The 12,597-nt window shown below is 44.6% G+C and overlaps 1 protein-coding gene across 1 annotated transcript in view; it reads left to right on the top strand.

Annotated features, from left to right (window-relative positions):
• LOC144770715 (claudin domain-containing protein 2-like) overlaps positions 1-11,743 on the top strand; it is a 124,843-nt gene extending 113,100 nt beyond the window's left edge. The window contains exon 6 of the mRNA XM_078655446.1: positions 11,305-11,743. Within this exon, the coding sequence (XP_078511572.1) occupies positions 11,305-11,333 (29 nt within the window). The 3' untranslated portion in view covers positions 11,334-11,743. The remainder of the gene's footprint in view (positions 1-11,304) is intronic.
• The last annotated feature ends 854 nt before the right edge of the window (positions 11,744-12,597 follow it).

The raw sequence follows: 12,597 nt of genomic DNA, 5'->3' as shown, positions 1-12,597 counted from the left end.
AGCAAAAGGTGAAAGTGCATTTTCAAAACCATGTAGAGTAGTGGAGTGTCTGAGGAATTCGGCCAGGCTTAGTGATGGCCGAGTTTGGCATTTGAGCCGTATAGCGAAGTGTAGAAATATTAAAAAAATACAGGATATGGATGTTGGTGGAGCTGGAGCTGCGGATGGAGCTGTGGATATGTTTGATGATTGGCTGTGGGAGGATGAAGTAGAGGAAGGAATGGGAACAGAAGAGGAGAGAGGTCCAGGAAGTGGACAGGATGATGATTTAGGAAATAATGAATTGTGTGAACAACAAACTTGTGAAGGTTCAAAAAGACTGGGAAGATTTGGTAGAGTTAATAATACTCCTCACACATTCAGAGATTACATGTTAGAGTAAATTATTTCTCGTATCTTAGTTTGTATTTAGTTTTATTTTATTTTTATTTATTTTTTGTTTTTTGTTTTTGTTTGGAAGGAGGAAGATGTGTTATGTTGGAGCATTCTATGTTTGGAATGCAACAACATCATTCATAGAATAAAGAATGTAGGGGGATTCTGGAGGGACAGTTTGAAGGGGGTTGAACAATGTGAAGCTGTAATGTTGATCTGGGAGCAGAGTTGCCAATAAAGAAGATTGATACAAAACTGAGGAGGAGTTCTTCTTTACACGTGTGAATGTCAGATCTGGACCTGAAGTATCTTGAATGCGGCCAGTGTATTCAGTTGTACCGCGCGAGTTGTAATGTAAGTTATACACTTCTCTCCAATAATAAGCCTTGCAGGCGGTACACTCGAGCCCCGCCACCCCCGTGTAAATAATATCGGCGATGAAAAGCAGTTACCCTACAATAGGTTTAACCATTCAGCCTAATTTTTTAAGTATTGGTAACAATAGGTCACACAGAGGTCAGCGCTGTCAAGCCAGGCCTAAAAGGATGAGAGCACACACCTGACAAGAAAATGTGCACTCGAATAATATGGGAGCCAGAGTTATCAATGAAAGGTTCACATGTAAATGTGGGTGTACTTGTAAAGCGAACTGTGACTCCATGGAGTATCCTGGCGCTGAAGACCGCTGGGGAACCCGTCCTGGTTTTCCCTGTGAGATGGTCCCTTTCTGGGTATCTCCAAGGTGAAACCAGGCATCCCCGGCGTCTGTGGGGGCAGTTGTAGAGATGAGGCAAGCTTAATGCCCAGAGTTGCCGAGTGTGTTCACTGGTTAGAGTTGGCACTGAGGCTAGAATTATCGAGTCCGTTTTGACCCTGGTCCACGACCCTGCCGCATCGGGAATTGAACCCTGGTCCCAGGCCGTTCTCTGCTTACAGGTCTGCCGCCTCTAGCCAGCGAGCCACACCATTCCATGTAACACCTTCAAAGGTACTGCATGATTCTGCCCTCACCTGCAAGGGATCCTGGGAGTACTTGACAAATAGGAGCATGACAAAGAAAACACAGGGCCCAATCTTTATGTATAAGGCAGCAAGGCACTGATTGTAAGTGTGGAAAAGGATCCAGAGAGCAAACCCTTTCAAACCTTGTCTCAGCATCGGAGGCATATTAATCTGAGCCACTTCCTGCTAAAAACAGGAAGATAAAGCGCACAGCTGTGTGCAGCTGATAAGGAGGCCTGACAAGCACATGGCAGAACCAAGCCAGCAAAACACAGCCCAGACCTTCACTGGTAAGGAGAGCAGGGCAAACAATGCAACCTGCAAATGTCAAAATGAGGACCACGCCTGCGATCTGCCCATTTTTGTGACCAGTACAAATAGCAACTCTGTGCCTCTTGAGTGGAACTGACCACAATGAAATGATGCTACGGTTCAGAGACCATGATGACGAAGTGCTGAAATACATTTGACCACAGCACTTCTTTTCCTTATTATTTTTGGTAAAGAAGGTAGGCAGAAGCAAACTTAACAAGCATTGGCATAGCTAATAGGTCTCGCCTTTGGGACCATATAAGTGTTTAGCCATGCAACGGTTGGTGTTGTTGCACCAAGGATATTGTGCTGCATAACTAAATCTTTATAAGGTACCAAAAGCGAGACCTATTGGCTATGCCAATGCTTGTTAAAACTTGTACTGTCTCACAGAACCCGTGAAGGTAAGAGCGGTGGGCGGTGGGGCCCGGTGGGGAGGGGATTTCGATGTACGACCACAAGGGAAAATTAATTATTTATTTAATTTTCCCTTGCGGTCGTATGTTGAAATCCCCCCAACCCGGCCTCACAGCTCTTACCTGCATGGGCCACAGCTGGACTTCATATCTTGAAGCTAGAGCACAGTTTTATTGCCCGCCAGGGAGTTTCGCTCCTCTCAGTTGGGCTTGGTGGTGGTGGCAAGGTTCAATCGCCCAAAGAAAGGCGGTTGTTCTTTCTCTTTTTTTGGCGCCCACTGCCTGGAACACAAAACCTCTTGAAATGCGCCTTGAAACGGTTGAACTGGCATATCAGAAAAAAATTGAAGACTTGGCTTTTTGATTTAACTTAATTCATTGCTCTATTGTTCTAGCGCCAGGACACTCTTCAGAGCATGCGTCAGCTCTGCAAATTCTTGTTGTTGTTGTATTTGTATTCGGCTACTCCAATAATGGCTTAGAAACGTGTACATTATGTCACCAGATGCGGGCAAATGCCGCCAATAAGCTTTTCTCATCCTCAGAGTGAAATGTTACCAGACAGTGCCATGCCTCCAAGAACAAAATGTTCCAATACTGTTTTACCATGCTTAGGCCTTCTGGGACATGTAGTCCCACTCACCTTCAGCTGCTCCACTTCTACTCACGTAAATGAAAACAATGATTTCTGAAACAAACACCCAGGACTGCAGCACTGCATCTTTGGTTATAACATTGAGTCAACCTTGCTGCTGTCAGCTAGGCTAACCAGGAGTGCTTTTTCCATTCCTGTTTTTTAGTATGCAAAATGCTGTCGGCTAAACGGCAAGGACTGATTATAGGTGCACTAGGTGAACGTTTACCAGATGCTGCAGTGTAATTTAGTAACCTTCTCATATTTTCCTCCCTGGGCTTTCTTTTAATGGCCTAGTGTATTCTGGGAGTGGTAGTCTTGTTTCATTGTAGGTGAATGAGACCCATGCACTAAATGATTTGTATAAGGAAAGCAAATGAATAGATCATTGTGGCCCTGATCACACAGAACAACTGGTAACCTTATCCGTTTGACAAGAGTTCAGGCAGCACTCAGCTAATTCAAGCCCATGATGCCAAACACTGTTGAATAATACATTAAAGGCTGAGATGGAGAAATAGACAGATGTGACATAGAGAGGCAGCCCACATACTCATGGGTCCCCTTGGAAGCTGGAGGCCCTGGGCAATTGCTGACTTTGCCCATGCCATCAAACGTCTCTAAAGGAACTCAGCACTTGTGGTTCTGGTTTTCCATTAGAAATGCAAGGCAGTGAGTATCAGACTGTCAATAAACAAGAGGACTGCAGGAGTCTGACCTGGGACAAGCTGAGAGCTCTGGGCATAGGTGATACCACCAGTGGTAAACAACTATTAAGGTGCGAACAGCTGCAATTTTAACTTTTGCTTCAGATGGTGTGCCACACTTTGACAACTAACTCCACCGTCTTTACTTGCCTGGAGGCAGAGCTGTACCTGTTATAACTTCTACATTTATCACCGGTAATCTTCATTATCCTTTAGCCTCGTCACAGTGATTACCTTTGAGGTGCTCCCACCTCAGAATAGGAGAAAGGAAACATGGAGGTATGGTGGAAGCTGACCCTGCCCGCCCATGTGGGCACTATAAAGGTATATACCTATTACCTAACATCTTTCTTGACTTTACAAAGCACAGCTGAAAGCCAGCATTCAGGAGCGAGCAACCAATTGTGGTGACTGTAATGAGGACAAGTAGAACTAAGGGAAATGAAGGTTACCATAATTAATGTAAACATTATGCCTGAATCCCTGACCCTTGCCCCAATCCTTAGTTTTGAGAAATACCAAAGTCATACAACTCCTGCAGTATCAAAACATAACAAATAAATGAACACAGCCACTAGTACTACCAAGAATGTGTTAGTGATTACAACTAAAGAACAATATTACAATATGAGAATCAATTTAAGGCAGGTCTGAGCTCAAGACACCCTGTCCAAAGTACCAATCCTCCAGACCTAGACCCTGAATGGTGTAATGGTTGACTAAAAGCATGCGGAGAGGCCCACGTGGCTGCTCTAACAACATGCAATAGAGAAACCCTGTGAATCAATGCCCAGGACGATGCTCCATCTCTAATGTACCTACTGAACCTACATTTAATTCCTGCAGTGAGATGAGAATCTGACAAATAAGAGACCAGAGAAGTAGTGGACCAAATGTAATGGAAATAGAAGAAGTCTTGCAACTCTGACCACCAATAGTGATAAAAAATATCTGCAGCTATCCAAAGTTCCCTTTTTGATATCTGAAGAATGTAGAAGCACTTCCATTTGGGAAGAAGGATGGGGGCACAACACAGGGAGCATAAGCTCCTGATCCCCATATGCCCTGGGTGCAACCTTTTAAGAAATTGAGGATTAGGTTTTAGAATTACCCCACCATCCAATACTCTGCAGAAGGTAGGCTTACAAATAAATAAGTATCACTTTCACCAATCCTACAAGCCTAAGCCTAAGAAGAAAGATTCGTTCATTGTCAGTAATTTAAAGGGAAACATTGGCGAGATCTTAAGGCCACAGGGAATTCCCAAGAGCACTCCAATGACCTAGAAATCCAATCTTTTCTCAGACTTCTGCAACTAAGCCTCTCATCTACACTAAGATCCAGACCCCAATGGCCTCAAATGAACTCCACCCTCCCCACAAGGCTCCTGAAAAGCTTTAACTTCTGATCACTGTCGGTTATTGGTTAAAATCCTTAAAGGCCTCTTAAATCCTTTACAACTAAATTGAAATTCATAAGATAAGCCACACTGAATAGAAGATAACGATCTAGAAAAACACCAGTTCTGAAATGTTCCCAATGTCTGGATATGGCTGCAGAGATGTCTGGAACTTTGAAAGTGAATCAAAATAACGGGGATACCCCTGGTCTGTAGCCGAACCCTCTGAACGTATAGAGTGACAAATGCAGACATTAAAGAGGAAACAGTCCAAAGAGGAAAGGCAATGAGAGGGATTGTCCAAGTAATAGACAGAGACATGGATTGAAGTAAAAAGAACAAGGCTCTGAACAGCCAGAAAGGAAGGTCCACTATGACATCGCCTGCCTCCTCTTGAATGCTCAGCACAGAATGGGTAATAGCAGGACTAGGAAGAAGAGGATAGAGAGGGTAACAAGGCCAATGTATAGACATGGCTTTTGATCCTGAGGATCTCTGGAGATAGGGACATATCTTGAGACATGAGGAATGCTGGGCCTGGCCTGTCTGTCTGGAGTTTTCCTGAACTCTGACGCAGACAGCTCACAGAGAAAGCAAATGTAGTTCCACCCAGGCACCTAAATTATTTGCAACCAGATTCAGAGATTTTGATCGCCTCCCTCCTGTTTACATAGGCCATAGTCTTCAGATTGTCGTCCAAACCAACATATATTGCAAGTTCTAGGAAAAGTAGGAAATGGACCTGTGCTGAAGAACTGCAGTCAGTTCCACCAGTTCTATCTGATCCTATGAAGTTGCATCCCGCTGCTTTGCACCGGCACCCATTGTTACTACTGGAGGGAATCCTGGATGGAGTGCCATAGCTCTGGTTAGAGATCTTGCATTTACTCACAACTGCGTTAAAAAGGAAGTTACCAGAATTATTTTCTCGTAATATTGAAAGGCAGGATTATAATACTCAAGAACATGAACTAGAAGCGGCTGAAGATGAAATCTGCTAGAAGGCTATTGGCAACCATGATGCCATATGGCATGGTGCAGTTAACCAGAGGCTTGCAGGAGAGTCAATCAATCAGGGATTTGTGAAGCATGCTACTCACCCGTGAGGGTCTCTAAGCGCCGGGATCGAGGACCGTGCAGCTCTGTTTCATCCAAAGAGCTAGGGGCCTCATTTATGAGCCTGTGCGTCACTTTTACGCCGCCGGTGCGTCACTTTTTGAGACGCACCAGCAGCGTAAAAAGTTTGCCTTGTTGCACCATATTTACAAAGTGACACATCTAGGTAGATACGTCACTTTGTAAAACCCTGCGCTACATTATACCTTCGCCAGGTATAATGTATGCAGGGGGGGCATTCTGACGCAAGACAGGTTCATAGAAGTGACGCAGTGAAATCTATAAGATTTCACTGCGCCACTTCTAGGACACAAATGCGTCAATTTCTTACGCCTGCCTCACAGCACGCCTGCCTCACAGCAGACTGACGCAGGCCCTTTCACATGGGGCTTGCCCCGTGTGAAAGGACACATTGCTGGAGTTGCGTCACTTTTGTGACACACTCCAGCAATGCGTCACTTTTGCGCCATACAGATACGTCAGAAATACTGACGTATCTGTAACTCCTTGCGCCATGATGCATCATACTGTAAATATGACGCATCATTGGTCTCGCAAGGAGGGCGCAGTGAAAGGTGACGCATCGCTGTTTTCACGCAGCGATGCGTCACTTTTCATAAATGAGGCCCCAGGTCTTTAGGTTCTTCCTGAAAGCTTGCAGAGTGGAGGAACATCTAATGCAGTGTGGGAGTTTGTTCCAGGTCTTTGCCGCGATGTAGGAATAGGCTCTTCCACCCGTGCTGGATCTGTGGATGCGAGGGGTTTCAGCACGGGCGAGGTCGGCGGAGCAGAGCGGAGGAGTCTCTTGGGTGCGTAGAAGGAAACTCTTTCGTTGAGGTAAGTGGAGAGTGACATGTCAGTCTTCATCTTCTGGTCTTCCTGGTGGAGGGACACCATCCCCTGCTCGGAAGTGGGTTCCTACAAAAACTATCTTATGCAGGAATTTTGGCAGATTAAAGAGCAATGCATGCCGAATCAGGCATTCTTGGACAGCCACCACTTTTTCCAGAACTTCTTCTCTTGATGGAGCATGAAGTTAGCCATCTGTAATACTTGTAGGGTTAACGGGCTCACATCTTTCTTCTTAGTAAACCTAAGGGGCACGTAAAGGCAAGAGAGAGGAAGTGAAAGATTGTAGATGTGCAAGAGCGAAGAGTACAACCCTCAATACGCATGCGGGTAGCAGAAACATGATGAGACCTTGGAGAATCTACTGCCGCTTCACGGTCCATAACCTGACAAGCTCCAATTACCACCGCCCAGCTTCAGGGACCTTCCCTGTGCCCGTAAGTAAGGATGATGGGACCCAAGCCCGGAAGAGATCCCATATTCCAGATCCTAATTTCAGCCATGAGACATGAGGAAATAATAGGAAGTACCCTCGGCTAGCAGTGCCTTATTGCATTGTATACCCCGGATGGATAGGCGGAGGTTACTTTCAGGTTCCTTCTCTCCTCTCCTGAAGAGGGAGAACCTCAAAAGGGGACAGAGGCAAGGTAGATGTATGGAGGGGTAATTGGAGATTGCTTTTTGACGGTCGAGTGTAAGTACTGAGCCTGCGAATGGCTCTGTGCCTTTTGTGGCCCATTCACCTAGGTATACATTTTAGACAAAACTTTGGACTTGGAAAAATAGATCTGTCAGTAATTGAAAAGTCAAGACTACTCACATGTACGAGGCTATTTCTCACTGATACACTTTGTAAAATTAAGTGGTCTCATATGTAAGGGAAACATTGATGTTCTGCTAGGAAACTTTCTAGGTATCACTTTCTGACTGGTCTCCACTGCGCCAAGACGCCTCCGGGCATTAGCTCGCGCTTTATAAAGACTTTTCATTCATTCATTCCTTTATACGTCGTTCGCCTGACTCGTGCTCTACCTCGCACAATCTGACTTTCACTCTCACACTCTTCCTGTTTCTGTGTCCATCTCCTTCTCTGACTATCTCGCTTTTGCTTCAACTTCTCCGCATTTGCTCTTATTTTCTTTTAATTCTTTCTGTCTCTCTGCTACACATCACTGAGGCCACTTCAAAGCACCAGAACTTGAGAAATTACAAGTACACTGCAGTCTGTTGCATGGGGTGAACTGAGGTCTGGCGTTCTTTGGTCTCCTCTATGTGGCTCTTAAATTTGTTCTATAGTTGCTCTACTCTGGGGTTTGGGTATTTGCTGGGTGTAGTTAATTCCACCCCTTCATGGGCTGCCTTAATGCGAAAATTAGATTCGGCAGATTTTTTTCTGAATCTCCCTTCTATATGTCTGCTAAAGCTGTCTGCAAATGGAAACAAGAGCATGGAGGCAAGTGTATTTATCATAGAAAATGTAAGTAGAACACTAATCAGCTGTACCAATGAGGTTGAGAAAAGAGGAAGAAAACATAATTGTTGTGCACCAAGATCTGATTACCAGCACGGGGTGCCTACAAGGACCACATTCGAGGTTCACATAGACCCACTGGACACCCACCTCACTGTGCTATCAAAGACTCACAGTCCGCCTCTGAGGGCAAGTGGAAGCAGAGATACTGAAGCTGGAAAGCAGAGCTAAACAAACATGCACAAGATGACACACCACGGGTGTCCCTAATCGTCACCAAACCGGAAGGAACCTCAACCGGTGTCTGTACGACAATGCTATGAAGCGGGTGTGTTACGTCACACTCAAGAATGATGCAAATAATAAGGGGAGTTGGGCCCAAAGGGGACGGGGGTTAGGCAGGGCCTTGTTAAGTTCTACACTCACGGGAAATGGCCTACCCCTCTCAATTATTTTCAAAAATTAATTCTATAAGACAAACACCTTGTATTTGTTTATCTTGGTATAATTATTTATACCTCTTTTACTTGATATAATTCGTTATGAATCTCATACATTTATGTGCAGAGAATATAAAAACATCAATATTTCACAGCAGAATTCAAAGACATTTCGATATTCAATCAAAAAAAACTATCAAAAACAATTTACATAAATGTGTTCGAAAAAACAATATCTCAAACCATACAAATAATAATTGTGAATAAATATTGTCAAACAACCACAACATTGATCTTACAAAACACTTTGATTGTGCAGGAATTCATTTATAGTGATCAATAAAGTTTGGACAAGAAAAACATCTTTTTTTCTTTTTTCCTTTTTTTTGGTGACCCTCAATTATTCAGTTAACCAAATCAGATCTCTTAGCCTATTTTGCCAATAAGCCAACGCGTTTCGAGTACTGGTGTTTCCTCACAGAACTCTCATCAGGGCAGTATCAATCTTATCTGCAATAAATTGTTTATGACAATAAGTGATTAAAAATTGTTTTTAAGAAAACTCTCTTTCTCTACATATTCTTTCTCTCTGATTGCCTAGTTTTTAACATTTGTACCTGAGGAGACCACGGATCAACTTTCCAATCAAAGTGTTTTGTAAGATCACTGTTGTGGTTGTATGAGAATGAGGCACAATAGCAGACCTGAGGAGGAAGCACCTGGTCTGACAAATGTATCTGAATGTAGGATACCGCTAGCTCTGTTAGTTCGAAATAACAGAATAGGTGTAGTTGCTGCCCTGAAAAAAATGCAGACTTAGCACCTACTGAGAAAAATATTAATTTATGACATCAACACTTGATTTTTTGAGGCATGTATTGTGTAAGGATGTCAAAGGACGGTTGAAATATTCAACTTCTAGGAAGCGTCAAAGAGGTCTACTGTTTCCAAGGATGCCTCCCTAGTTTGACAGCTTTGTGCCCGACGTAGTAACCTTCTGTTGGACACTAGATACTGGTTCAAAAATGACTCCTATGGCAGCATAGCCCAGCACATGCTGAAATGATTGAAAAAAAACAAGGGTGCCTTATCAGATGATCCGGTGATGTCCTAACTTGACCTGAATTTTGCAAATCACTTTGGTTGTAGGATAGTGGGTGATAAATTCTCTTCACCCAACATAACCCTGATTGTGTTACTCATCTCCAACCCTAGCTGAGCCTTGACACTACTGAGCGAAAGTCTTGCAAAGTAGAATGGAAGCCATTGTGATCATGTGGGGTTGTCATAGTTTGACCTGTACACGCTCCTGCATTAATAGATCGCTTACTGGCCAACAGGGTTATAGGAAAAAGCAAAGTAAGGATACAAGTGTAAGCTTCATTCCCAAGCATCAATGCACAAACAGAGCAAGAGCTGTCACGGTGACATGTTCAATATTGAAAAATCACGGTGAGGCACCATGGTAAATAAAAAGTGAAAACCTCTGCAATGCTCCTGATGGGCATCATCTCCTAGGAGTTGATGATGGGTAGTCTAGCTTCTCCACCATTAAGATTGTGCCTACCACCACTGCCTCTATCATTCCTATACTAGAGTACAGCATATCTAGGCACAAAATCAACATAGAAGTCAAAACTGACTATTGTCCTAGATTTGAGAAGAGTTTCAACAATATCTGAGAGAAAGAAAAACCACTCACCACTGTATCGCCCTACACTGTCCTCAGGCTAATGGAGAAGGCCAAAGACACATTAGGCGCCTCAAGAAAATCCAGTGCTGGACACCAAGTAAGAGAACCACCAATATTTGTAAGTCCATGAGAATAACTTAAGTGGTGTATCCCCAGTATTAACTCCAACTAGGTGCCTCATAAGGCAGGTGCCTACACGTCACTTGTGAAGTCCAGTGGGTTCAGTTCAAGCCAGCGCTCAATTCTAGCAGCAACTCAGTAATGGAAAATGAGTCAGAAGCCTTGAGTAGAAGACCAGATGCTCACAGGACACTGTCCTGACGTCTTGCTGGTCCTAGTTTGTGTTTGCCATTTGAAACTCCTCCTAGAGGCAGCAGTCATCAAAGAGACAACGGTCACCAGCCCATTGTGGAGGCCTGCACCATCTTGTGTTTCAGGAAATACCCCAGGCCTTTCTCAAAGTCTGTCGTCCACTCTCAAACACATAACACTAGCCAACATTGCCTTGGGGTGCTAAGCCAATTGGACACCTTGCAATGTGTGGGGCTACTGGATGAAGCCTGTACTGGTCCCAACCAGAGCAGAGTATGGAATCTCCCTCCCAGGGCGCGCCAGCCAAATATTGGTCTTTGATTGACTCCACAGTTGCTACTCAGGTGGGAGACCTTCTGATATCACTCTCGCACTGGTCAGCCCCATTTACTGGACTGTAAGAGGGATGTTATATTTACGCCCACCTGTCCAATCATGGACTCTGTAAGGTTCAAGCTTCCACTTCAGCCTGTCGCTCACCTGCTTTGTCAGTCGCACTGTTCCAATACCACCTTTGCTTTCTTTTCCTCTCTCTGTGACACACTCTCTAACACACATATTTTTCTCTCTCTCCCCAGGTTTGTTGTCTCTGTATTCCTTCGCCTGAACACTGCTCCAGAAGTCATGCACCCGCTGAATGTTTGATAGACAATGAATTGAAGCCAGCACCTTTGCCTCCTGCACACACCTGTGGCCTGTTTATTCTCTCAAGTGATATGTGTGTTTATGCACCCTGTAGTTCATGCTCAGTCCTGCAGGACATGATCCAGGGTGCAAAGGGCGTATGTATCCTTAAGCAAGTAAAAACAATTAGGGATTGACAGCTCCACGTGATCTGCCCAAAGAAGTATATATATATAGTAAGGTAAATCAGTCCAAACATAGCTACCAGATTTGTGTAAACTTCTTAGTTGTTAATAAATTCACAAAAATACACAACGCTGCTGATCAGCCTTTTGTATACATATCCCCGACTTAAATCATAGTGGTGGCAGGAAAGCAAATATCACTTATATCACTCCCACACTGCACATAGACTCAATTATTTTAGTGAAAAACACCAAATAACCCATATTAAATATATAGGGGCAGATTTATGAGGCTCCTGCGCCTCCTTGCGCCGCAATTACGTCACGTAATGTGACGCAACGGCGGCGCAAACAATGGGCCCTATTTACAACGTGACGCATCTAGGAGATGCGTCACGTTGGAAACCCCTGCGCCATAAGGAGGCGTTCCTGCGCAGGGGGGGGGCGTTCCTGCGCAGGAACGCCTCCTAAAAGTGGCTGAGTGAAATCTATGAGATTTCACTCAGTCACTTTCTATGTCAATTCCTTACGCCTGCTTAAAGCAGGCGTAAGGGTGACGCAGCATGCATTGGATAGGTGGCTCCTGTGCATTGCAGGAGTCATGTCGCACTTGCGACATGACTCCTGCAATGCGCCGCCCGTGCGCCGAGAGATGCGTCACGCATCCTCACTGCCTTGCACCATGGTGCGCCGCATCATAAATGCGGCGCACCATGGGTGGCGGAGCAGTGGCGCACTGTGGCGCATGTTAACTGGTGCATCCCTGGGGATGCGCCAGTTAACATAAATCTGCCCCATAGTCTTGTCATATTTCATTTAAAGTACAAGTGTCTGCAGCATCAGAAATGGAACACAGCACTATTGGGCCTCAGCAAGAGAATTGCTCCAGTCTCCTCTGCAGAAGAATGTTCTGAATTTGAAGGACAAGGGGAGGTGTGAGGCGAGTCAATAGCAGAAAAACTACAGAAGCAGAGAACCCTAGGATGCTTTCTCCTCTACCTGCAGCCATGATCCTCACACTTTGGTGGGGCAATATTGTCATGGCTATCTTGATAACTGCAG

Source organism: Lissotriton helveticus, chromosome 7, assembly GCF_964261635.1.
Source record: "Lissotriton helveticus chromosome 7, aLisHel1.1, whole genome shotgun sequence".
Lineage (NCBI taxonomy): Eukaryota > Metazoa > Chordata > Amphibia > Caudata > Salamandridae > Lissotriton > Lissotriton helveticus.
This window is presented reverse-complemented; position numbering and strand designations above follow the sequence as displayed.